Source organism: Centropristis striata, chromosome 20 (genome assembly GCF_030273125.1).
Source record: "Centropristis striata isolate RG_2023a ecotype Rhode Island chromosome 20, C.striata_1.0, whole genome shotgun sequence".
Taxonomy (NCBI): domain Eukaryota; kingdom Metazoa; phylum Chordata; class Actinopteri; order Perciformes; family Serranidae; genus Centropristis; species Centropristis striata.
The window spans coordinates 25365496-25392889 of NC_081536.1; the positions used below are offsets into that span (position 1 = coordinate 25365496).

The following is a 27394-nucleotide window of genomic DNA, read 5'->3' on the forward strand; positions in this document are numbered from 1 at the left end:
CTGAGCTGGATCACCACGTCCCGCAGATCCTGCGGTTCGTCCTCCATATCTGTGAAACAGAGTCAATGTTCTGGATTGACAGCAGGGAGCAAAGTCCAGAGCAGGAATGAAGATTCTTTCCCAGAAGAGATGTCTCCGAGTAGAATTCCAGTCAAACTGCTGTTTTTGTCCCAAAAAGAAAAAACTAATTTTCTTTAAACCAACCAAAGCAAAGTGTACATCATAAAAACAAAAACAAATTATGTCCTGTGAGTGAATATACTAGAAGGACATGTCTCTGCTTTACAATCCTGCCGACAACACCGGGGCAACTATAAGCCCGTGACACTGGATGTGACACCACCCTGGGAGTTTCACCCAGGGAAATACACACTTACTATCTAGGTTCTTAATAAAAAGGAGGAACAGAGATGTGAGTTTCCAGGTATAGACAAACATGAGATTTTATTAGATAGCTGTGATTTTGAGACTTGACAATATCACTAGCAGAGTTAAATATAAAATAATGCAAACAACAATACTTACAATGCGCAACAGTGACAGGCTAAAAATGGTTACCAGTACAAGGGAGGGGGTGTGAGGGAAGTCTGCAGGAGGGAGTGAGTGAGGGGAAGGGGGAATCCCCACCACCAGGCCGGGATAAGGGGAAGTCAAACACACTGCAACACATATGACACGCAATAAGTTTTTCACACAAAATCAAAAATAATCATGCAAAATGTGGTAAATTATACATGCAAAGCACAGGCAGGGGAGAAGCAGACAAAAAGGAAGACCTCCACCATGTGACCCACCGCCTACAGAAATATGGCAGCCCACCTGTACTGGCACCAACAACTATCTAAAAATCACTCACAGGTCAGTATAATAAAGCAAAATAACCCAACAAATATACAAAGTAAATTAAGTAGGGACAAAACAGCCGTAAGTCAGAGCTCCTCCTAATAGGGCAAAAATAAACCGTATTAACAAAATAAATAAATATGCCCCAAAATTGCTACTCAATGTATTGCATTACCTTGGCAATTGTCTTACAGCAATTAAGTCATGCAGCAATCACCATCATCATCTCATTCCTGAGAGTTGCGGGTGACTCTCTGCATGTGATCTGGAATACAAATGCACTACGTGCTACACAGCGCAAGGAGGGGAGGAGAGCAGCCACTGTGTCCACATATAGCTCTGATCCTTCCTGCAACAATCTACATGAATAAAAAAATACTTGAGTCTGCTAAAAACATACTTCTTCATACCCATGACAGTGCGCACCTTACAAATATTGCTGCACCAGGACGGTCGGGTAGAGAGAGCAAGGCCAGCCTGCTGCAGGCTGCTTGCAGCTACATTTAAAGGGACTGAGAGGTGATTAGCACTCACCTGTTATCAGTTAGGCTGATTACGGGATGTGGCTGCACTGGCAAGAGGAAGGGGAGAGCATTGACATTTTACAAGCATAAATGACCAATTTCTACTCCTGAAGTTTATGGGGCCAGATTAATTTTCAGGGGCCTCCAGGGCAAAAAATGAGCTGCTGGGTCCCTTTTCCTCACATGCTGTGTACAGGGAGGAAAGTTTTTCTGTGTTGAGGAGCTTTTACGTGCATTAAGTAGTCTGCATCTTACTGATAATGCCTATGTACTTTTACTTGACTTATATTTGGAATTCAGAACTTTTACTTATAATGGAGCACTTCTATGCTGTGTTAGTGAACCTTTTAGTGTCTGAGTGTTTCCTCCACCACTAACCTGCATATATTATGTTACACGTTGCTAGAATAAATTACATATCTGCAAAGCTCAAACACTTCAAAGCTGCTAGCTTATGGCTACATTTGAATTGAAAATATCAGCATGTGGGCTGGCAGTTAGGTGATAAATACATATTTTGTATTCATTTTTTTAAGGCCTATAAAATATATATTATTTTATATTAAATAAAATAAATGCAGAGATTTGTGCTTTATTATGGTAAAAACAATCCTCTCTTACATTATTTATAATATAGTTTATTAATTTCCACTTTAATATACTGTCTGTAAGTGACCCGGGGTGGAGGAGGGTTTAAACAGAGCAGATTGACTAAACATCAGTAAACTGAGAGATCTGAACGTCTCAACGGTAAAATACATAGAAAACAACGCAGATTTTCAGTGTTCAAATCTCACATTTTCCATGATGGAAGTCACCTTTCTCGCTGTAACTTTTCACTTTGGCTCTTTAACTCTTGACAGGATGCAAAAAGTTCAGAGTTGAAGAGATAATTTCAGAGAAATCTTCGAGTGAAAGTTCAGAAAGATATTTTTTTGGCCATCTGAGAAGTTGTTTATGTTTAAATTCTGATCTTATATACTTGACTTACCTAGAGACCAACATAGCAACCATGGAATCTTTAACGGCTATTTCTGTTGTTTTATTATTATTGTTTAAATGTTTTGACCCTGAGATCAAGTCCATATAGCTATGAATCAGTCTCAGTCCTCTGTTGTCTTGTATACGTTTGGTTTTAGTTTCTATATTGTTAATATAGAAATATATTAGTGGTGTTCTGCTGTAATTTGTCTTTAACAAATTTAAATGTATTTTATTTTGAATGTGTATCTGAATGATAAACTTGTAATAATCATTCATTTTAATATTTTGCCTTGATATGAATTGCATGAGCATGATGTGCAAGCTGCTGGTTTATAGTGCTAACATCCTTTTTTATTATTATTTAACATCACTGTTTTCAATAACATGACATACATACAGAAAATATAAACATCAGTCGCCCATAAAGTTGGAATAATTTTTAGACACAATCCTCTGTTGATTGTGGCTTCATTGTCATCGTGATATGTTTGGAAGAGATTGATTATTAAAGTTTTGAGGAGATATACACTTTATCAGTCAATAATAAATCACATTGTCACAATCATTTCATGGAAAGAAGTAAAAAATATTGTATTCCAACTTCATGGGTGACCATGTTTATATAATTGCTGTCTCTTTGATGCCATTTTTAACCAAAATTTGAGGTTTCCCTAATCATTGACATTTCTTTTTACTTTTACTTGACTTATATTTCGAATTCAGCAATTTTACTCATAATGGAGCACTTCTATGCTGTTATTTAACCTTTTAGTGTCTGAGTGTTTCCTCCACCACTAACCTGCATAGATTATGTTTCACATGTTGCTAGAATAAATTACACATCTGCAAAACTCAAACACTTCAAAACTGCTAGCTTATGACTACATTTGAATTGAAAATATCAGCATATGTGGGCTGGCAGTTAGGTGATAAATACATATTTTGTATTCATTTTTTAAGGCCTATATAAATATATATTATTTTATATGGAATAAAATAAATGCAGTTTTGTGCTTTATTACGGTAAAAACGATCCCCTCTTACATTATTTATAATATAGTTCATTCATTTCCTATTTAATATACTGTCTGTAAGTGACCCGGGGTGGAGGAGGGTTTAAACAGAGCAGATTGACTAAACATCAGTAAACTGAGAGATCTGAACGTCTCAATGGTAAAATACATTGAAAACAATGCAGATTTTCAGTGTTCAAATCTCACATTTTCCATGATGGAAGTCTCACTGTAACTTTTCACTTTGGCTCTTTAACTTTTGACAGGATGCAAAAAGTTCAGAGTTGAAGAGATAATTTCAGAGAACTCGTCGAGTGAAAGTTCAGAAAGATATTTTTTTGGCCATCTGAGAAGTTGTTTATGTTTAAATACTGATCTTATATACTTGACTTACCTAGAGACCAACATAGCAACCAAGGAATCTTTAACGGCTATTTCTGTTGTTTTATTGTTATTGTTTAAATATTTTGACCCTGAGATCAAGTCCATATAACTATGAATCAGTCTCAGTCTTCTATTGTCTTGTATACGTTTGGTTTTAGTTTCTATATTGTTAATATAGAAATATATTAGTGGTGTTCTGCTTTAATTTGTCTTTAACAACTTTAATTTTAATTTATTTTATTCTGAATGTGTATCTGAATGATTATCTAATATAATATTTTTATTATATTTTGCCTTCATATGAATTGCAGGAGCATGGTGTGCAAGCTGCTGGTTTATAGTGCTAACATCCTTTTTTATTACTATTTCACGTCACTGTTTTGAATAAGATATACATAGAAAATATATACGTTGGGTATATATATATATATATATATATATATATATATATATATATATATATATAGGTTGTCCATAAAGTTTCTTGGAATTGTAGGACATACAATACTATTACCATGACCAATGGGCTATTCTACAGCATTTCTTGCCATTTCACAAACTACACTACGGCCAATTTTTGACTTTTTTCGACATACTATACTATGACGTTTTTCCCTTTTTAGGACATATTGTAAAATGGTGTTTTTTTTAAAGATTTAAGATTCTTTTTTGTCATTGTATGATGTGTAATGAAATTCAATCATGGTATTTGTTCGGTAAAAAGGCATTAAAAAAAAGGCTTAAACATACAGATAATTAATAGAACCAAAAGACATAGAACATTCAGTTGAAAAACAAGATATGGAAAAATAGCTGAATGGGGGGTGTAGAAAGAGGAAAAAACAAAGAGAAATAAATATAGATGAATACTAGCAGCACACAACAATGTCACAGTTTGGCAAAATGGCACACTCCATCTTGAAGGCAGGAGTCCAGGTCTGGGAGTGGTCGTCCCACAATCCTCTGTGCTGTTCTTACAACCCGGGCCAAGTCCTTCCTGTCTTATGCTGCACACCTGGCATAACACACAGTCCCACTGAGACCAAGGTTATTATAGTTAACGAAAACTAGAATCGAAAAAAACATTTTTGTTAACTGAAATAAAAAATAAACTGGATTGTGTGGTTACAAAACTAACTAAAATTATAGTGAAAAAGTCTTTTGTTTTTGTGTCTTTGTCAACATTTTTCATACATAATCCAGTGTTTCTATTAGAAAGAGGATTCTGTTAGTGAACATTCAGGAACACACTGGAAAATATGCAACACCTGGAACTGTAGGAGTTGATAACCTTATTGAGGCTAATATTGATAAACCAAAGGAAATAAAAGGCAAAATGTATTATGACCTCTTTAAATCTCACATAGCCCAGTATTAAAAAAAAACTAAAATTAAGCATTTTCAAACAATGAAAACTAAACTAAAACTAACTGAATTTGAAAACAAAAATTCACAAAGAAAATTAAAACTAAGACTAATAAAAAAAATCCAAAACTATTATAACCTTGACTGAGACAGAGGAGGCTTTCAATGGTGCTTAACAACCAAGACTGATGACTGACAGCATTTTACAAAAGGGGAACAAAGGTTTCAAATGGTCACCTTTTTGTAAGTAGACATTTTGCATCCTGTATGATTTTCATTTTAATTCTAACTTTGAAAACACCAAATTAAAAGTTAAGTGTATTTCAAGCAGCTGTTTTGATCATTTATTTTGGGTTGTCCACCATGTGAGCAAAATAAGAAAAGTTGAGGCTTTAGAACATGGATATGACATACAGCCCCCATACAGCCAGGACCCAGTTACTAATTCCAAAAACAACAGTAACATGTAATCAGACAACGGAAAGGCAATTGATACAGCAAACCTCTGCAGGCTCGAGGCAGTTGCACACTTGGCAATCCAGTTGCCAACTTAACAATACACAATTTTATGACTGCCACCTCATTAAGGAAATTACATACAGGTACATTTATATAGCCTATATTTACAATGGATCCACATTCTACCTAGTTGTACTACAGCAGTAGTTCTCAACCTTTTTGAGTCGCGACCCCCAATTTAACATGCATGTTTTCCGCGACCCCCGTTCACTGAACAGAATCTCACACGCACAGTTCCGATCATACAAACTCAGTTGATACGACGAATTTTGGACAAATAATGAAGCAGACAACAACTAAAACATCTCTCGTCTGTGCATTTATATATATGTTTTGTATTTTATAGTTACTTTTAATTTAAGTCCTTTGCTATAAGTTTGTAACAGTCAGCTTCAAGCCAGAGACTCTTTGGATAGTAATAACTTGATACTTTGGGATTTGTCAGAAAAGACACAAAATGACCCAAAAAAGAATCAAATTGATCACAAAATGATTTTTTTTTTAAAAACACAAAATGGCAAAAAAAAATTACATAAAATTAAGAAAAAAAGGACTCAAATTGACCACAAAATGACAAAAAATGACCACGAAAAGACACAAATTGACCAGAAAAGACCCCAAATGACAAAAAAAAAAAAAAAGACCCTAAATGACCAAAAAAAGACACTAAATGATTTGGCGACCCCAGAAATCATCTCGTGACCCCAATTGGGGTCAGGATCCCAAGGTTGAGAATAGCTGTACTACAGGAGGCTTGTTCACAGCTGTCTGCAATATTCAGAACTAGCTGAAGACGTTTTCATGTGAATGCCCCCCGTCATGGATCATAGAGAATTTACCTGAAATTTCTGTTTCAACTGTTAAAAATGTTTATATGTTAGATATATTGTTCATCAGCTGCAAAATGATGTTTGACGTGTATTGCACTATCTTCATAATTTCAGCATACATATCTTTAGCAAAACAAGCATGACAAATAAATTGTTAAAACATCATTTTTGACTATTGTTCAGTACAGTTATTCATCACACAGCTACAGAAGAGATGAGACCAAATAAGTTGTTCATCTGATTTTTATTTTTGACTGAGACAGAAACAGTGTACAGTTGGTCTGATAAACACCTATGAACTAAACTGAACACAGAATAACATGACATGAGAAAAAAGGACAAGCCAGATCTGGAAAAAAAACGTCTAGATCCATCCTTATGAATCTTTTTTTAGGCTGCTGCACAGTTTGTTTGTTTGTTTGTAAAAGGAAAATTCAGCAAAACACCTGAACTACAATTTAACTTGTGAGATTTTTAATCTTGAAATTAAAGTATTTTATCTGTAGTCTGCCAACAAATCCTGATGTGCCGCTGCAGTAGTTGTACACTGGTTAGTTCATGGCTAAAAGTGGTGTTAAGGTTGAAAAATATCTACTTAAAAAAAAGACATAAAAGCATGACGCTGAGCACAAACTACATACACTGTGCATGTTGCTGTTCACAGATGGATTAAGACTCCAGTTTTGAATGCTACTGTTTACATGTTAAATCAGTGAGTCGCAGCAAGGTCACTGCCCAGAAGTCAGGTCAGACAGGTGTCAAAATGTCGTGTCAGAGGTCGGGTGCAGGTCTCGATGTCGGTCGGTCAGGTCAGGTGTCATTGTGTCATGACAACAGTCGCCTAGGGAACAAGAAGCTGCAGTGTTATTCACAGGAAGAGAAGCAACCGTCATCAGAAACTTGCTGACAACAGTGATTTACTTACAAGAAAAAGGTAAAAAAAACAAAAACAGTACAGGAGTGGACAGGTGTGTGGAGGACTGCAGATGTCTCAGCTCTCACACAGTATGTACAACATTTCAGATGCAAGATTAGACTTTGGTTAAAGGGATAGTTTGGGTTTTTTTGAACTGGGGTTGTATGAGGACAGCAGATGGCGGTCAGCACGTCGCCAGTTTGGAAAACCAAGCAAGAGGACCGACATGGAAGCTAAAAAATTTCTGCTCTCGATGGGGACAGCAACAGGATGTCCTTTAACCACCAAAAAACAACATCAGTTAAAGTGCATGCTATATTTAGAGTGTTTACCACTTTAACTTTCCATCAGACAGCCCTTTCCTAAGAGAAACCAGTTATCTGGGCTCTCTTCAAAGCCACCGGTCCTTTGACAAAAACAACATTTTTACCTCGCAGAACAAAGCAGTTGGTGGTCTACCCCTGCCTCAGTCCATTAGTTTGTTTGTGTTTTCGTGTGATTTTGGTGAATCCGTACGAACCATTTAAAATACCAAAAGACACTTAATAACAAAGAAATTGATTGATTGATTAAGGCATTGGTAGATTAGTGTTCAGTGAGGTAAAATGTTTTTGTCAAAAGGAGTCTGATGGCTTTTCAGTGAGCAAAATGGAGAGGAAGACCTCGAGGCCACCCACATAAGGGCTTTCTGACAGCAAAGGAAAGTGCTGAAAATATTATTAATACAGCATAAGTTTTTAACTGATATTGCTTTCTTTAGGTGGCTAAAATACATTTAGCTGCTGCCCAAATCCACAGCAGTACACTGCTTAGCCTCCGCGCTGCTACCATAAACTGGAGGTGTGTTGATCGCCAAGCAACTTTATATTTTCCAACACATGAAGGTGAGAAATCCATCTTTTCTACTCCGTATGTGTAGCTCTCATTAAACATGTTAACAGGCTTTACAGAGAATACATTTACAGTACAATACATGGTTGTATAAAAACTTTGGTACTCAATGGTTGATTTATACATAATGGTGTTCCCTGCAGCAGAGAACGTGGCACTTACCAGTAACTTCTGTCACCTGGTCCTAGTAGGTACGGGGACGTTTGTGCGATTCCTCTCTGGGAGGATCGGCCAGCATCACCTTCATCTTCACGCCGTTGACGACCCGACCGTGGAGCGCTGCCATGGCATCATCCGCACACTGAGAGAGAGAGAGAGGTGAGCAGGCGACTTTTGCATTAGCCTACGTCTATTCATCCCTTGATCTTTATTTCCCAATCACTCCTCATTCCAGACTGTATTTATCCAACCATTTACTAAAACTTCACGTCCTCCGTGAGTCTCACCTGTTTGTCTGCATATTTCATGTATCCAACCTTCCTTCCAGGAACCAAATGAACCTCGATGAGTGAACCATAGCGGCTACAGAGAAACAGAAACATCGTTAATTTTTTTATTACATAATTACATGTCATTTAGCAGACGCTTTTGTCCAAAGCGACTTACAATAAGTGCATTCAACCTGATGGTACGTTAATGCTGATTGTATAGAGCATCATTTTGATAGCAACATTACACGGTCATTTAGGAGCATTTAGCTCAATGTGCTCAAACGCAGGCATTCACAGCAATTGAATCTTTGACCTTCTGGCTAATTGACCATTATTTTCACCATACGCACATTGTTACACACTGTATTGTTATAATTAGGTAAAATTATGAGTCAACGAACGCAACATTTACCAGAAAACGTCCTCCAGCACATCTGGGGGCAGCGGGGAGGGGCTGAACACAACAAACAAGCGCTCCTTTGCCTTGCTGTCAGGTGGAGCGAGCTTCTTCAGAGGTGGCAGGCTGACATCTGTCTGAACCCGGGACATCGGGGAGACCGGAGCGAAACTCTGGAGGACACAACAAACACACCCAGGATCAGTGATTCAGTTTGACCATTTTATTTAACTGTAAAAAAAAAAAAAAGTCAAATATGGTATTATTCTTATGAACATCAGCTCTCAGGTTAAGTGTGTAAGTCTTGTGTAATTACCACCTTTTTTTCTTCATTAATTATGTAATCAGTAATGCTGTTGATGGCAGAGGAGGCCTGGAGGGATAATTACCCAGCACAGTAATCAACCTTGAGTTGACATATAGGGCAAGTTGTTTTCTGTGATGAGTTAAATTTTGTCTCTAATGTGAAACCACAGCAAGACGAATGATTATACAGGCTTTTCAAGAGAAACTTTTGATCCGTACCCAAAATGTTGACACTCTCAAAGCCTTTATCATCACGTCTAAATTGCATCATGGAATAATAATGTTTTCGGTAAATTTCCCACCTTGAAAACAAACTTTTAAGACTTCGTATTTTACATTTTGCTGTAGTTTCCCAGATTTAGTATACTAAGTATCAAACTGACTCAAGATAAATTGCAGGGTTGTCTGACTCAATTTGGTTGAACCAGATACTGGTGCCATGTACGTACAGGAGGTTTCATTACTTGGCTGGAGGAGGGTCCGTTCCACACTGAAGACATCATCTGGGTTGCAACAAACTGCATGGCCATCCGACCTACAGGACTACACACAAAAGCAAGCATACAGGCTGTTTAAAGCTGCTCTTTAATGGTTTATACTGAAGCTGTTGTATGACCAAATTACTTAAAACTAGGCTGTAAACAGACATTAAAGGAGAGGTATCATTTATGGTCTGGCCGATAATGGTAACATGCCACATTATAATTAAAAAATATACACTTTCTATCCTTATTTTGTGCCTCTAAATTATTATTATTGTAATTTAAAATAGTTTGGTATCATTTTAAATCTCATTTGGTAAGAAACACTAGCAAATAACTCAATTTGTGCCACTACCACCTTACAAAAGTGCAGAGATGGTTAAATTCGTCCGACTCCATCTACACCAGCTCACTGCTCTCAGTCTGGCTGCTGTTACGGTTCACGTGAGGTTTTATTCCATTCTCAACTGTGTGTAGCCAACAACTTTTCCTTGTTCAGACTACGTACGTAGTTGTTTACTAAATAAAGACTATTTGCTTCTAGAAAATAACTGTAAATAATAGTCACATTCACCCATGAATATTTGACAACAAATAAAAAGCTGTGACACAAAAAGACACACAGAGAAGGTTACTGTTAATCATAACTGGCATTTTGGGTCTCAATCTTTTAATCAATATATTACCTTTAAAGGGCACTTTCTGCTGCATGTCCCCATTAACTTCTGACTCTTAGTAAGTGTGTGCAGTTATATGTATTACGTATATACATGCATGTGTGTGTACCTGCTGCGGTCCTCTCCGTCGTCAACATAGTTTACTACCAGTCTGTTTCCAGGTGGATATTCAAAGCAGTTGAGCTTCTCCTTGGCGTAAACTGCTGATCCGAGATTACTGTAGCGGATCAAAGCATGACCTGAGGCCAACAGGATGAGTTGTAAGGTTAGGGTCATTAAAATGAACTGTTGAAACCAGGCAGCAATCTCCGTGCCTGAGCATGGAGGCCAACCAGGAAGTGTCTTAAGCCTGCAATTCACTGAAAATTCCAGTAGGGGGCGCTAAGTTTGGCTGCAAAAAAAATCTGCACATTCATTTCAGTGCAAAATTTGAAAACTTCTGACTTGATTTATTACCGCAGAAATTTTTTTCAGGACAACAATATGGTCTCAATCGCTAGTAAAAAATCATCTTCAAGACAATTTCATGCCAACAGTTCTAATAATGGCCCCATTTAGAAGAAAAAAAACAGGTAAAGAATCAAATGATTTGGGGCGTTTCTAGCTTTGATTGACAGGTCACTGACAAGGTGAGCTGTCACCAGGAGAGAAGCAGAGCAATGTGTATCCACGGCAACGTGTAAATAAAGTTATATATAACATTATATAGATAGAAAAGAGGACGTTTACCGATTTGGTCTCATAACTTTGACCCTTTCACACTGTAGTTTCACTTAATGACAGTTAATTTGAACGTTTTGTTCAGTAAAAATGTCTTGTTCAGTGTTTGGTTGGACTAACAGACGATCCAAGGAGTCGCTGCTCCGTTTTCTGAGGTAAGAAAGATACATTTTGTTTTTGTTTTTTTTGCTAGCCAAAACTAACATCCCAGTTAATGCTCCAATTAATGCTAACACGAATTAGCAGCGGCTTCTCTCAGTCCGCCACAGTCCAATTATGGTCTGCTCCGCATATCGGAAACAAGATGGCGACGCAAGATGGCAACGAGTATAACGCTGAATTCGAGGCTTCCAACGGGCCACAAACCAATGGGTGACGTCACGGTGACTACGTCCATTATTTATATACAGTCTATGGTTGAAACACATAACAGTCACTGCATCAATAACAAACTACAGCCAAACAATTTATAGATTTTTTAAATTGTGTCCATATTTAAGCTACAAAACTACTTTTGAAATTTTATTTTTATGTTTTGGCTGTGAGGAAATATTGTTTTTTTGTCCGCTGGTCAGACTAAGAAAACAATTATAAGATTAAAAGTCTGTGACAGTAATTGCATTTCCTTTTTTGTGCGTTTGTCTTGCCCTCTTTGATGTGTTGTGTAATAAATTAAAGTACTATAAGCTACTGTAAACCAGCTAAACTGCAAAGTGAAATTCCTTGCATATATAAGCAGACCTGGCCAATTAAGTTGATTCTGAATCTCCCATTCCACTGTACATTATTATAGTGCTAAGATGAATAAAGCCTACACTGCGCGTTTAATCATTTACCTTTGCTCATTCCATAAGCGTCTCTCTGCAGCTCGCAGTATTCCATGCCGGGAATGATGTCAAACAGAGCAAAGATCTGCTCCTGGCTCAGTGCGGCCCTTGTTGACATCATCAGGCACCGCGTCATGTCACTGGAGCGGTAGTCCATGGGCTGGTAGTTAACAGGGTCACCTGTAGAGAGTGAGGGACACCGGGGTCAATAACAGGACAACTGGAGTGAGGGAGCCCAAATCTATTAACATCAGAGACCTTCAAGATGTGACACTTCGATTCATTACATAATCCCCTACATCCCTGTGGGACATAAGGCCACGATGAAACCTCTACATCACTAGTTTTCATACTATAGTAGGTGTACCACTGGTGGTATGGAGGAGGTGGTGGAGAGATGCACTGTCAAGTTGTTCGAGGCTATCCTGAAATACCCAGATCATCTGCTACACAAAACCTTTGTGGAACAAAAAAACAGCAGTGGACGGCTCCTCTCTCTCTGTTGCAGGACGGAGAGATACAAAAGATCCTTCTCTCCTACAGCCATCAGGCTGTCTCATTCTAACAGAGATTCTACCAGACTAACTGAATTCACCCTCTGGATAAATAAAAGTAATTTTGATTTGATTTTGATTTTTCGATGCCCACACCCTCTCGTGGTATTCCAAGAATGTGCAAAAATATGTTTTATATGTGTAATAATTCATTTAAATATGTCTACAGCGCTATCAAAATGTGTCATATCTCATTGCTTACTTGTGCATGAACTCATCTGCTCCTTGAATTTGTATCTTGGTACTAACAACTTTCAATTATTTGTAGACTGCGCTGCTTAGATCCATGATTCTTTCCTGCCTTTCCTGCTACTATGCGGTGTTTCTGGGCGTGTTACTGCCATCCGAAGTAAAATCGAGACCCACTTATAAAAAACAATTCTCTATAGCTATGCTAAAAGGTCAATAACATTTAGAAAGACTTTATGATAAGTGTACCCTGGTTAAGTTTTGTTATATTTCGTTATGTTGTTAAAGTATAATGTCATCTGACAGCACACATAATACAGGAATCAGTCATGTGTTTCATATCTGACTGATGCTGGTCATTGATTTTAAAAGATGACAACCTAAACCCTAGCCTGGCTAACACCAGACTAATCTCAAATGAGATCTAGTCTGGGAACCAACCGTTCATTTCTCTGTAGAGGAGGTGTGGTTTACGATCCTCTGGAGCCGTTTATTGGGCGCTTAGAATGTCTATCAAAAGCGTCTGTAGGTAGCTCTTAGCCAATCGTATCAGTTATACCAGATGACGTAGTAGAGCAACAGAAACGGATGTCTGTTGTGTGTGTCTGTGAGAGTGTTGCTTGCTGCTTTGCTTCTCCAGTTCTCGCTTTCTGCAAGATTATTTATTTTCACGCTTTATTCCCCCTCATGTCATTCAGCCACACACATCCACTGATTTTATGGGCAATAAACAAGCTGCTGCGGGTCTCTCGGCGGCTCCGCTGTCCCCCGGCTCGTAGCCAGATCACCGGCGTTACAAAAGCGGGGCTAATAGCTAATAGCCCCGCTAACGCCGTAACGCTACTGCTATTAGCCCCGCTACTGTAAGGCCGGTGATCTAGCTACGAGCCGGGGGACAGCGGAGCCGCCGAGAGACCTTTCGCCTTTCAACTTTCGCTCTAAACTATTTAAAACACCATCTACAGCTAAAGAGAGTTTCGCGTCTGCTGCAGCCATGTTGGATCCGTAAGAAAACTACAAGCTTCCAAGTGCCGAGTAGTACGCGTCATCGTCTTGCCGTCCCTCCCCGTTCTGTGATTGGATCCCTAAAACAGGGCTAAGAAACCTCTCTGGTTTCCAGACCCTTTCGCAGTTCGAAATGAAATCGAGCGCGCAAGGCAGTCTGGGTATACCCAGGCTACCTAAACCCAGAAAAACAGATGAGAATTGTTGGATAGGAATATCAATCAGCTACCTACCCATAGGGAAGGCATACTGGTTCGTGGTGTCAATATTGCTCCCAACGTATTCACCTCTGGCACCAGCAGAGTAGTCTTCTGTTACTGTAGCCTTGGAGCGAGGTTCAGCCAGGATGGCCCTGTAAGCTGAAAACACCATCATCAATTACACAGTTCATAAACAATTAACATCTCTCAGTGATTTGGATACTTTGACCACCAGTGAAATAAATGAAACAATTAAACATCTTACTTTTATCACAGTTTTCTATAGCGATGGCTGCCTGGGAGGGTTTGTAGTATCTCACATAGCCCAGTCCTTTACTTTCCCCAGTGAACTTATTCTTGATGATGACGCAATACTCAATATCACCATACTCCTGAGAAGAAACAGACAGACGGGCAGGGATTTACACCTTTGTATTCATCCTAACAAACTGGTTATGCAGGATTGCACATGGAATGTCTCCATTCACATTAAGGGTGGCAAGAGATCCCAGTTCTAGCTGATATTTACAGCCATATTTCAGAGAGCTTAAAATGAACATTTTGACTTAAAACACAAAATACAACAGGTCCACCAGTTAGTTAAGCATAACAATAAACATCCAATGTGCAAAGGCAGAAAGAAAGAAGAAGTCTGTGTAATTACTTTGAATGTGTTTTTCAGGTCCTCCTCCGAGAAAGCTTTGGGAATCATGACAAAGATCCTGGTCAGCTCTTCATCCTCAACGTCTCTGTGTCTTGTTGAAGAACGTGACTGGGCAATAAACACCTACACAACCAAGCAGAGAACAAAATGGTTATAACCACTGCCTAATAAAATGTTCAACAATTTAGAGCAAGATTCACATAAGTTAATAGCTCTGTTGAAATATATTTGTAATCAACATGAAAAACTAAGCATCGCACCATCGGTGGTGGCCAATATATCTGAAACATCTCTTATCGGAATTATCCATGACCTAATAGCCTGAGAGACACCATTAGTGTAGGGTAGGAAAATGTTTATTTAACCCTCAGAACCACCAAGAGTACGTCACTGTCAAAATCACTTTATTATAGTTGTCTCATTTAAAACTCCACCAACAACAAACTGATTTGAATAACTAAATACTGTTAAAAACGTTAGACTCTGAGACTAATGATCATGTGACAAATATTCACAAAATAATCAGACAGAACTGCAAGCTGCTTACACAGAGCAGAGAGGAGTGGACAGGTTAAACCCATTAAAGCCGGGAAAGCTGATACGTCGTTCTGTAGTATTTGTAGTTTTTTCCACCTATTTTCGGTCTCTTGGCCAATTAAATGCAATGTTGCAATGCAACATGGGACTTTTCCAGAACTTTGAAATCATCACCAAAAAAAGACACAAAATTACCAAAAAAAAGACACAAAATGACTAAAGAAAAGACACAAAATGCCAAAAAAAGAGTTTAGTTTAGAGTTTTTCTAGCTAGGCGAGCTTTCAATTCCAATTTTTACCGTCCAAAAGAGAGGATGTCTAAATGAAGGAAAGTGGATATAAGAGACTTCTTCAGAAATCAAAGTGTAAGTTACCCAGATTACAGCCATCCTGCAACATCTTCACTGGCTCCCAATAAAGCATGCTGCTTTATTCAAGATCCTCTTCATCAATTACAAAGCTCTCAGTAATCTTGTAAAGTGTCTTTGAGTTTTAAAGTGCTGATAAAGAAAATGTATTATTATTATAACCGTAGAACCACAACAATGCAGAGACTTTAAAAAAAACTTATATTTAATGCCAAAGAGATACACTTTTGATTATTTTTATTCATTATTTTCATGTGTGTTGAAAGGCGGCAACTGTTTAAAAAACACCAACAATGAAAGATTTAGGGAAAAATAGCCTACAATAAAACCTCGGATTACAAATGTGATTTTGTGTCCCCCCCCCCCCCCACCTCTTAAATCAAAATTTCATCCATGCCTATTAGTAATGTTGGTAGGCTAATTTAGACCGAGTAGGGTGTTTTATCTTCATTGTGAGTAGGGCTGCAACTAACGACTATTTTAATAGTCCACTAGTCACCGACTATTGAAACGATTAGTCGACTAATCGGATAGTTATTAATTTTTTCTTAAATTTAGCATGAAGTTGCTTTAAATATGTGGCAAATGATAATAAACACAAGAAAGATGGGTACTTAAATGAAAAAAGCATCTTTTATTCAACAATTCAGCTGCTGATTTATACAAAAAATAAATAAACTTCTGTCCATTTTTTCAGGACAGGAAAATGTGTTTTATAAAACTGTATTTCTGCTCCATCAAGTGGGTGGAACTGGTTCTGGGTTCTGGATGTAGTCTGGGTTGAACTGGGCTCACCTGTTGGAACCTCATATCACAGACCAGCACCAGTACTGACTCAGTGAGGAGCCTGTTGCTGCTGCACATCTGCTTCTTCTGCAGAAAGGCTCCATGCTGGCTCTCTGCTTCAGACTGCATGCATTTAATTTAAAATACGTTCGTCAGACATAACGTTAAAGCTCTCTTTTAAAGCGAAAAAATGCGCTAATAAACGAAACGTATCGGCTGAATGTTACTTGAATCTTACCGAGGCGAGTCAGACTCCGTTTGGTTCAACTGCCCGACGTGCTTTCTATTTAAATGCTCGTGCATCGCCGAGGTGCTGCCGTGATACGCAAGGTCTGCTTTGCAAACCGTGCAAGTCATTTTTTTATTGCCGTATCCAGGCTAAAATGCTCCCAAACTTTCTAAGTTTTGGTACGTGTAGCTGTGTTGGACGCCGTCATTTCTGTGTACGTTACCGCTCGCGCTCGGCAGAGATTGTAATGAAGTGAGATGCCTCACTCTGTTGGAAAAACACGTCTGGCGACAATAGTCGACAATGGAATTCATTGTCGACTATTTCTATTATCGATTTTTGTCGACAACGTCGACGAATCGTTGCAGCCCTAATTGTGAGACTCAAAATAGGTTAAAGGCTCCATTCCAACATTTTTTCTCTTTTTTTGGCCAACAATGACTCTTTTGTTAGTTAACCCTCTGGAGTCACCAAAAGCTCCAAAGCATGACATCTTCATCACATCCCTACTAGAAAACAAAGCAGCGTGGAGCCCTACTGTAAATTTACCTCTAAAGTTCTGGCTGTAAACTCCATGAGGTCAGTTTCAGTTTGATGATGATATACCAAGTAAAACTGGAGACAAGGTTAAATATATTTTGTATGAAATTATAGAACTGGATGTAACCCTCTTTTATGTTATATTTGCAACCTTTGATCACATTTGCAACATTTCAAATTCTTTATTGAGCATGATAGTGTTTTGAAAGAAAAAAAAAAGATTCAAAATCACATTTTATGTTGGACTAAAGGACTAAAAAAAGACACAAAAGACCAAAAAAGGGACAAAATGAGGAGACAGAATGACCAAAAAAACACAACATGACTAAAAAAAAGACACAAAAAAGTCACGAAAAAACATGAAAATGATTCAGAAATGGACAAAATAGCCCAAGACTCCATAGAGTTATGCTTGCAGACCCCTGGGCTAAACGAATCAATGTAGCTAGCTAACATTAGCTAGCGAAGCGCTCATTGTGTTGGCGTTAGCAAGCAACAAATCAGGCGTAAGTTACGTTACCTCCCGACGGTATTCACCGAAAACGACATAATGTTAACGTGGATATTGCGTTGATGGAACCGTTGGCGTTACCTTGACGGGCTTCGAGCCTTCCACCAGCACTTTTCCGTGCATCTCCTCCATGGCTAGACAGGCCTGAGAAGACTTGGCGAACTTCACGTAGCAGATCCCTTTGGACTCCTTGGTCTGCTTGTCTTTGACCACCCACACCCCCTGGATGTCTCCGAACACGGAGAAGCTTTCCCGGAGCTCATCCTCCGTTGTTGACCGACTCGAGACGACGAAAAGCCTGCTGTTGGGAGGGTCGTCGAGGTTTTCGGTTGCTTGTTTAGTAGTGTTAGTTGGGTACTCCTCCATTTTTACTTCCTACAAGGCGAGCTGCTCCTCTGTGGGCCCGACTAGCTGTCTGTGCTGCCTTCAAGTACACCCCGGAACTTCCTGTTTCGACTTTGGCAGTCGGAAATCAAAAGCAGCAGGTGTTGAGAAATACATTGAGGAAACCTTTAAAATTAAATGATCTAACTCCAACACAAAATCCTCACCTATGTCTCTGCGCCGATCGTTTGATGGGGAATGATGAGCAGGACACGTCTAAGTTCTCAGTTTTACTTCATTTTATTACAATACGTCAAGACGAGTCTCTGGGTTCAATCCACACGTCCCAGATTACACAAAGGCTGATCAGTTCATGAGGTCTGGACCAGACTACTTTCCCTTGAACCCTTTTTTATATCCTAACAAAGTTTACTAAGAATGTAGGTAGATCTCTCCAGAAGTCGCGTCCTCCCGATCCGCGGACAGTTCGACAGTTTAACCCTTTGGAGTTTGGGGCTATTTTGTCGGTTTTGGACACCTTTTCATTCAGCAATTAAACATCTTTACCATGCCGTGTTGGTATCATTGTTTTCAGCACAACCTCACCTATATGACCTGATTATTATTTACATTTTTGACTTACTGGGTCAACATTTTGAACACAAAAAAAATACAAAAAACACACATAAACACACACAAAAAAATACAAAAATCACACACAAAAAAACCCCAAACCCAAAAACACACACCAATTACAAAAAAAATACATAAAAACACTCAAAAAACATACAAAAATTATATTTTAAAGAAACACACACATAAGAAACACATAAAAACACACCATAGTCACACAAAGAAATTACAAAAAACAGTAAACACAAAAGATTGCATTAAAAATGCTGAATGTACACTGCAAAATTAGAAAAATCTCTGTAACTACAAAATCATGTTACTACACTTGGTCGAGGTGTTTTTTTTTTATTTATTTATTTATTTTACCTTTGCTGAAAAGGGGTTGATGCATTAAATTGGACATGGAAACTTCTGGAAACGCCAAAACTTTAGAGAGACGCTGACAGGAGGGCTCCATGCTGCTTCATTTTTACGTCGTGACGTCATGAAGTAGTCGTGCTCCAGCGTCTACGTGGACTCCAGAGGGTTGAATCAATACGTGGACCGCTCAGCACATCATGTCCATGACCTGACCTGGAACAAACTTTCAAAATACAAACTCCTGCCTTGTAATGACGTGCAGAGATGTTATTGGAGACACAGATTTTGCAACGCCCATATAAAATATAAAACATAAAATATATCTTTTTGTGATTATAGAATCTTACTCTAAATAGGACAGAGAAAGTTTAAGCAGATGGAATAAGTGTATTTAGTTTGGATGTATTTAGAGTAATTATAGTTTTAAAACAATATTAGCACATGATCATTGTATCAAAGCATCTTGCATGATTAATCTGTAATTGCGCAGAGAGAGGTTACATACACAGTTAGTGAATTACACACGCATAGGTAGTGACCTGCATCAACAGATAGTGACCCACATTCCACAGAGACAAACAACAGAGACAGGATAACAGATCATTCTAACACATGCCCACCATGCGTTTGTTTATTTATTTACCTTTTCCCAACCTTTCACCCTTAGTAACCTAGATATTCCACGTGTTAGTAAAATATAAGCCTGGATAAAGGCAACGATATGAAGCCTGTAGCAGCCGTTTGAAACCATGTGTAAAATGTGGTTTAGAAAACGGTGTGCGTGTGATGTAGGTCGTTTACTCAATAGATAATATGGTAAGTAGAACATTTCAATTAAATATATGAATTATAATCCTCGAGGTTTCCTTATGAGTTACCCTTAATTGGCAAATTGTAGTAAGTGAGTTGTGTAAATTCCCACAGCCCTGAATCCGTCGGTAGAGCTGAGAGTATAAAATTGCGCAGATAGTGAACGTTTACTGCCACCACTTTCCGGGAGGTGTTACAGCACCCTGCTGTTCTACTCTTACACAATTATGCTACAGGGGGCTTTTGTAACTCATGTTAAAATAAGAAATAAAAAATATGAATCTATGTATCAGAAAAATGGGATCTCCAAACCCATTGCAAGGTATTATACAGTAGGTTAAGGTAAAGGAAAATAGTCATGTAGGCTAATAGCCCACTGTAGTAATAATAATAATAATAATAATAATAATGTACCAGCCATTTCATTGGATCTGAAAAGGTACAAGTGTGGGGAATTACCCGGATTATAATAATAATGAATAATAATAAATACAAATGAAAATGATAATAAAAACTATTATGTCACTGACCCATGTATGTTACACATGCATTAGGCTGTCAGCTGATGATATGGCGTCAGCGGCTCGTGACTTGTTTGCAGAGTTGAGGGTAAGGGTCTCAGGAATGATCGGTATGTGTGCCACCAAATGCTCGCTGTGTGTGTGTGTTTAGTGCCGAGTGACCCTTCTGAGGACATAATATATGTTTGGAATATAATAGCTTTATTTTAGCTGTGGCACATATATACATTTATTCTTTGTGTGAGCTACTTTAGGAACTAATATTGAGCTATATGGATTTTGCTCAACCATTTGCAATAGCATGAAGTAAAAACTACAGTTAAAGCGTCTGAAGCACAGTCTGTCGTCTCCTACAGCAACAGACATAATTATTATACAGAGGTATGGATTTAGTAAGCTTAGTCCTACCAATTCTGCCCAATTAACTTTTAACATAAAGTAAAAAAAATAGGTGACTGTGCCTTTGAGGTTGTGATGCCTCACTGTCACCCTTTCTCTGAGGACAAGATGGTCACCTTTAAAAAAAATGCTTAAGAGACAGGTGTTCTTTCTTTAGTTGTATTAAATCATGATTATTACTCTTATGTTTTGTCCATATTTCCTGTCTTGCTTATGTCTTTTTATGAAGAAGTTTGTGAAGTCTTCTCAAGGGAGATTTTACTCTACTTTTACTCCAAATTCACTGTTATTATTGTCATTGGGACAGTTGAAAGATCGTTTTTAAAAGTCTTATGTGTGAAATGTGAATTAATTCAGGTCTAAGGTAATTTACCCACACAAGAAAATATTATGCTATACAATATATGAAAACACCTATTCAAACATTTAAACATACTCTGATTTGTCTATGTAAGAACTGTAAAGAAATGTACATTTAAATGCATTTCCTTATAAGGCTACTCCAGCAGGTGCATTTTTTCTCCATGATGGAAGCTGGGGAACACGACAAGATGCGGGTGCTAGTACCAAACACATTTTCGGTTCCTTTATTGGCTTCTTGTCTCAAGACTAGCGACAATTGACAACACATTAATTACATAATAATAATGAGAGTTGTTTTTTCAGTGTAAATCACCAAAATCAAGCGTTGTGCTATTAAATTTAAAGAGATGTCTTTGGGTAAGGAAACATGTTTGTAGAGACGGTATGCAGCCTTGAGTGAATTGGATGCGTCGTGACGCGCTCACCCTGCACGTGATTTGATGATGACGTCAAAAGCCGGTGCCTCTAAAGTGAAGTGACCTTGTTTAAGTCCGACAGAAGCGCCCATCGGCCCAGAGAAGCAGCGTTTACCTGCACCGGAGAGACTTTATCCCCGCATATTTTAATCAAAAGGTAAATTACTACACTTCATATTGGGCTTGCATATGACATAGATACTGGGTTTGGGGTTTTATTGTTTAAAAATGATGCTGAAGTGATAAAAAAGGAGATGCTGGGTGGTTGTGCCCTAACGTTGGTGAATAGCTCGGTGCACTTTTTACGTATGTTGGAGGGGTTAATAAGACGAGCCTGTTATTAAAGAGTAATGCGGTAATTAAACGATGGGCGTCATTATTTATATTGATATTAAAATATGAAAGTTATATCCAAGCCTGCTCTTAGTGTATCCTTGTGAATCTGGGTGTTAGCTAAGGCTTCAGTGGATTATTGGGACGCCGACATTGAAGCATCCTTGACAGCCTGGGTGGTGAAACCGACATCCCCCGGCTCATCTCACTAGCCAGGCCGAGCTAATGACAGTCACCGTGATAGCTCGGTGAGGAAGTCTATAAAGACAAGAGTGTCCGTTAACATCAAATTACATGGAGGTTGCCTTCACTTAATGCTGTATGTCCTTGATGAGAAGGATGTGAGTTAGGCGGTAGCCCGCCATGTTAGACGCTGTCTGGATTGTAACAGCGCCGCTTAACTACACCTTACATCTCCTTAATAATGGTGTAACGGTTATGCCATATTGTCCGTTAGACGTACGTTGGAATGAGAAAACGACCGTAAGACGTTCTGCAACTGACAGCCTACGGTCAGACAAGTGTCGATATTAACGTTAATGATTATTGTTTGTGTTTTTAGTTTCTTTATTTAACCATGTTATAAATGGCTTTTACAAGCTTTAAGAGTCACCATTGTCAGTCTTGTTCTGTTCTGGTCGCTGGGGTCACGTTAGGACAGTCAAACCGGTGTAACGTGAACGCAACTCTACCCCTTTTAAATGCTGCCTAGTAACAGAATTTACCAGCGGTGCTGTTGCTGTTGAGGACACAACAAAAGGAAACACTTTTTGGCAGAAAACCGGTCAGACCTCTGCCACAGTGTCACGTATAATTTACTTAACCTTAGCTAAGCACATTAATGTTGTCTCCCCTCGAAAAGAGCGACACGTTAAAGCTAAACCCGCATAGCAGGATGTCGTTAAATCAAACCACCAGCAGCCAGGAAGGTTTTCTCATAAAGTAACCCGAGCTGAGGCTGCCACTGCTCGGAGGAATGACACGCTATAAACAGAGATAAAACGGGAGCGGAGGGAGGCTACGCTAACGTGTCTTTCCTGTGCAGGTTTCTCGTCGTACTTCCTTGAAATGACCTCGATAGGGAGCCGGTGCTCTGGGGAATGTCATGACTTGTTTGCGTGTAGTGTAAAGAAAGCGGTGATACCGGTGCAGACAAAGTTGTCACCTTAAACGACCTTCACAAGATGGCGCCGGTCAAACTTTAGCAATGAATGAGCTTCTGTGGTCTATGAATAGAAGATGGGCAGTTGTTTATATGGATCTAATTCACACACATTAGTATTTAGAATATCACATTGTCATAATTATACATCTATGGAGTTTAATTTCAATATTAAATGCATAAATAAAGAAACATCTTAAATCTTGAAAGAAGTAACCGAGGCAGTAAACATACAATTATTTTCTTTTTTATAATATTGCAGGAGTTAATAGACATTTGTTTACATATCATGTTCATACTTGTAGCATTCCTTCACATTTATGTTTTCTAGTGTGTAACTAGTTAAATTAAAATAAACAATAACTGGATAAAAGATTAAGGAAAATATTGAGATGTTTGGAAAAACATAATTATTTTCTTAATGCCACATTTTTTTCCCCAGCTCTTTTTATTACCATCTGTTGTATTTAAATGATATGGGCTGTGGTTATCTCACAGACTCGGGCCAAAGTAGCAGGACAGGAACTGTCTGGTTATAGACTTCTTAACTGGAAAGATTGCTGGTCTGCCGTGAAGTTGGGGCAGCCTAGAATCAGGCTGACTGGTATTGGGATTTACGCTGACTGATTTCAAGTTGCTTCACCTCACAATAGTATTAGTAGTAGTAGTGGTAGTAGTAGCAGCAGCAGCAGTAGTAGTCTCCGAGCGGTGGAAAGTGAGGAGAAGGGACCTCTGGGTATGCTAGCTAGATAATTCCTCTTCCTGTTTGTTTAATATTTACTTAAACTGCATTCAATATACATCTGACTTATTTTCCTGCCTTTACATTGTTTCTCCAGCTGACTATGGGAGACATTGCCAAGGGAAAGAAGGCTTTCGTCCAGAAGTGTGCTCAGTGCCACACAGTAGAAAACGGGGGCAAGCACAAGGTCGGCCCCAACCTCTGGGGTCTGTTCGGACGCAAGACTGGGCAGGCAGCCGGCTACTCGTACACAGACGCCAACAAGAGCAAAGGTCAGCCCCCTGCTGGTTCAGTGGTCTTGGATAATCCTCTATGTGGATGTAGACCAAGTGAAGAATGTCTGAGGGTGACATCAAGATACCTACATTTATTTGTTTAGTAATGGAGTTTAATCATTTTTTATTTTATTCATAATGAGCTATTGTCCATTAAAATGCAATGATTGTTGTTTTATTACTTCTATTATTACATGTTAGATATATTTGGCAGTAATGGCTACGGCAAATATTTACTGGGATTAATTATTAATCCATTTTTTTAAGATAAATTCTAAGCTTTTTCTTAACACTTTTTTGAAAAAAATCCAAAATAAGATAATAAATATCATGTCATCACTTGTAGCATTAGCAATCTGTATCTAAAGCTTTAAAATGTTTCCTGTTAGTGGAACTTTGGCCCAAGATATCTGTTCTCTCTTATCCTTGCAGTGGCCTGAAGGTCAGATCCCTCTTTATTGTCCTGATTAAATCATTTATCCTGCTTTGACCCCTGACCCTCTGTCTTTTCCCAGGTATTGAGTGGAATGAGGGCACCTTGATGGAGTACCTGGAGAACCCCAAGAAGTACATTCCTGGAACCAAAATGATCTTCGCTGGCATCAAAAAGAAGGGAGAGCGCCAGGACCTCATCGCATACCTTAAATCAGCAACATCATGAAGTAGTCATTGAAATCAGAATATTTAATGTCATTTTACTGTATTTTTTGTTTTTATTTTTAGGCTTGCACATGCTAAATATGCATTTTTATGTTTAGTCATTTGGACTTAATTTATGTTGTCTATAGTTAGAGAAGTGGCATTTGTTGTGAGCCAGTGAGTTCACAGCGTGTGCCACTTCATCTTTAAGATCAGGGTGCGAGCAAATCGTTCAAATGGCCAAACATAAAACTACAGTCCATTTATTTAATTTTTTTTGCGAATCTGTACTTTAACCCTAATAAGAAGAACAACTAATTTCATTATTTAAAATTTCTAGCAGTGATAAGTTACTGTACCATGACAGCACAAGTCTGGTAATATCTGCTAGCAAAACCATCAACCTCATTTAAAAAATCATTACTAAAGAAAAGTAACATAACATCGGTGTAAGTGAAACGAGGTGGAAATCTTTGGCTTTTTGGTGATTTAACTGGTGCTGACTCAGTCTACTTCCAGCTTTCATGCCAATTGGAGTTTCTAACCTTAGAAGAGCCGACAGTGGGAATTTTCTACACTCTCTGTCGTCTATCCTTTTAAATATTAGTGGTCAGAAACTACCACTTGGCATGAATGCTCTAAAGATTCTTCAGACTGAACATTTAGTCCTCTAAAACTGTTGGACGATACCTTGTTGCATTCAAGAACTCCTAACAGCCTGATTAGTCAGACTACTGAAGCAGCCCCTGCCAGTCATCACACTCGGTACGAGCTTTTAAAAAAATGTGCTTACTGTGACTCATTGTTATCTCCCTCCTTGCAGCTAAGAATTGTGGGGTACTAATATATATATATATATATGACTGCCTTCAAAACCACCACCATGCTGAGATCCCACCAGTGTAAAACCAGCTGGCAAACAATCACCATGCCTAACTGTTGCAGAACTACTGTACTATACAGAGAAACTATCGTGGGCGCCACCTGGAGTGAAGGAAGGTTTTGTTATTTACCTGGTTTCACAGGCCTGAAAGAGTATTGTTTTTAATTTATTTTACTGTAATCTGACAGACTGCATCCGTACAATGTTTTCATGGGGCTGCTTGCTGTCTATGTACACAGCGAAACACTGTATGCACTTAAGAAAGATATATTCATAATAATGTTATAGTGTACGGTTGTGGACAGGATGGATGAAGGATCAAATAAAATAAAACGTCCAGAAATGTGAACCTGACTTTCTCCCTTTATTTAAATGTACTTGGCTTTTTGGTCTTGAGTGATATAAATCAGAATGTGGTATAACAAATATCTTGTGTTTAGTGAGATAAACTTGAGACATGCAGCTGTTTAAAAGTAAAAAAGAAGCTTATATTTGAGGACAACAATACCAAACATTATTTCACTTTGGAGAATGGCTCAAAAGCTGAAAGAAAATCAAGACCACACTGGTTCAATGTCACTTTTTGTTGAAGAAAATGCATAATTTCCCTACAAATATAATTAACCATTTAAGCCTTTGTTTTAAGTAAATACCAATAATATCTCTCTTAAATTGAATAGATTTATTCACGGAAGAATCCCTTTAAATGCTGAATATTCTAATTTGATATTTAGTAAAATACTTTCAACTTCACCCTATATACAAGAAAGCTATTTGTTTTTCACAATCTCCTTTAAAATCAACCAAACTTAAAGAAACTTCAGAGTGTTTGATCCTGATTCTAGCATTTTCCATGAGAGCTGTTCATGCAGTGGTGACAATATTCAGATCCTGTTTAAACAGGACAAAACAGGTTGGAGTCTTAATTGTTTCCAGATTGAGCTATAACTCGTTAAAGGGAGATCTTCTGCCCTTTTGTCCTGTGTAAATGCAACCAGCGCGAAGTCGATTTCATCACTTCTGTATGACTGAAAAAGTAATGCTCTGAGAGCCACACCCGGTCATATACTGCATATGTTACATAATCCTTCACTTCTAGTGAAATCTTTCTAGGAACTGAGCCAGCTGAGGGCAGCTGAGTCCACGTCCCCCCTCTCGATCAAAGCTCTGTTACCAGCAGAGACACAGCTGGACCAGTCCAGATCTGTCTTCAAACAGTCTGCCTGCCCTGCACACTGTCTGTCCACTGTTTGTGTTGTCAGGCTGTAAACTCATTAAATTATATGAAAATCTAGTTTGCGGAAATTATAATAAAGATAAACAGCTGTTATTCCTCCTAATTAGATTTTAATGTCACCTGTAGTGGAAGAAGAACTCAGATAAGTAAAAGTAGAAATACCAAAGTATAAAAAATAATCTGATTACAAGTAAAAGTTTTGCATTTGAATATTTTTAAACAGTAGCAACATCAAACATACTAAACAGTAAAAGTATTTATTTTGCAGAACAGTCCATTTTAGAATGATACAGGTGCATCTCAATAAATTTCATCGTAGATCATAGAAAAGTTTATTTTTGTCATATTAATTCATTTCAAAAAGTGGAAATAACACATTATATAGATCCATTACACACAGAATGAAACATTTCACGTCTTAATTTATTTAATTTCTTCTAATTATAATGATTATGGCTTACATTTAATGAAGACCTAAAATTCAATGTCTCAAAAATGTATAAGACTACAAAAGACCAATTTTAAGAAGTCTGTTTAATATGGAAATGTTGGCCTCTGAAAAGTATGTCCATCTATATGACTCAATACTTGGTTGGAGCTGTTTG

The 27394-nt window shown here is 38.2% G+C and overlaps 2 protein-coding genes across 5 annotated transcripts; one reads left to right on the top strand and one right to left on the bottom strand.

Moving 5' to 3' along the window:
- Window positions 1-6687: 6687 nt before the first annotated feature.
- Window positions 6688-18138, bottom strand: rbm45 (RNA binding motif protein 45). 3 transcript variants are annotated; one of them, XM_059359764.1, is made up of 11 exons: window positions 17774-18131; window positions 14722-14844; window positions 14323-14449; window positions 14091-14216; window positions 12119-12289; window positions 10672-10801; window positions 9853-9946; window positions 9113-9270; window positions 8716-8791; window positions 8432-8570; window positions 6688-7303 (listed from the first exon to the last, which is right to left on the bottom strand). In XM_059359764.1, the coding sequence occupies exons 1-10, from the start codon at window positions 18056-18058 to the stop codon at window positions 8454-8456; spliced, it is 1407 nt and encodes a 468-aa protein (XP_059215747.1). In that variant the 5' UTR covers window positions 18059-18131; the 3' UTR covers window positions 6688-7303; window positions 8432-8453. The 3 variants fall into 3 exon arrangements, with proteins under 3 accessions (XP_059215747.1, XP_059215749.1, XP_059215748.1); XM_059359766.1 differs by having other exon boundaries at window positions 6688-8570; window positions 14145-14216; window positions 17774-18138; XM_059359765.1 differs by having other exon boundaries at window positions 6688-8570; window positions 9868-9946; window positions 17774-18134.
- A 3384-nt stretch (window positions 18139-21522) lies between these two features.
- LOC131958627 (cytochrome c) lies at window positions 21523-25901 on the top strand. Of its 2 annotated transcripts, none has more exons than XM_059323763.1 (3): window positions 21523-21675; window positions 23853-24027; window positions 24546-25901. In XM_059323763.1, the coding sequence occupies exons 2-3, from the start codon at window positions 23859-23861 to the stop codon at window positions 24689-24691; spliced, it is 315 nt and encodes a 104-aa protein (XP_059179746.1). In that variant the 5' UTR covers window positions 21523-21675; window positions 23853-23858; the 3' UTR covers window positions 24692-25901. The 2 variants fall into 2 exon arrangements, with proteins under 2 accessions (XP_059179746.1, XP_059179747.1); XM_059323764.1 differs by lacking the exon at window positions 21523-21675 and adding an exon at window positions 21973-22099.
- The last annotated feature ends 1493 nt before the right edge of the window (window positions 25902-27394 follow it).

Coding starts and splice junctions, on each gene's coding strand:
- rbm45 (XM_059359764.1), bottom strand. CDS start 18,058: ATGGAGGAGTACCCAACTAACACTACTAAACAAGCAACCGAAAACCTC. Junction 14,845..17,773: donor AAGGCTCGAAGCCCGTCAAG/GTAACGCCAACG, acceptor TTGGTTGTGTAG/GTGTTTATTGCCCAGTCACG. Junction 9,271..9,852: donor GCCAAGTAATGAAACCTCCT/GTACGTACATGG, acceptor TGTGTCCTCCAG/AGTTTCGCTCCGGTCTCCCC.
- LOC131958627 (XM_059323763.1), top strand. CDS start 23,859: ATGGGAGACATTGCCAAGGGAAAGAAGGCTTTCGTCCAGAAGTGTGCT. Junction 24,028..24,545: donor AGACGCCAACAAGAGCAAAG/GTCAGCCCCCTG, acceptor GTCTTTTCCCAG/GTATTGAGTGGAATGAGGGC.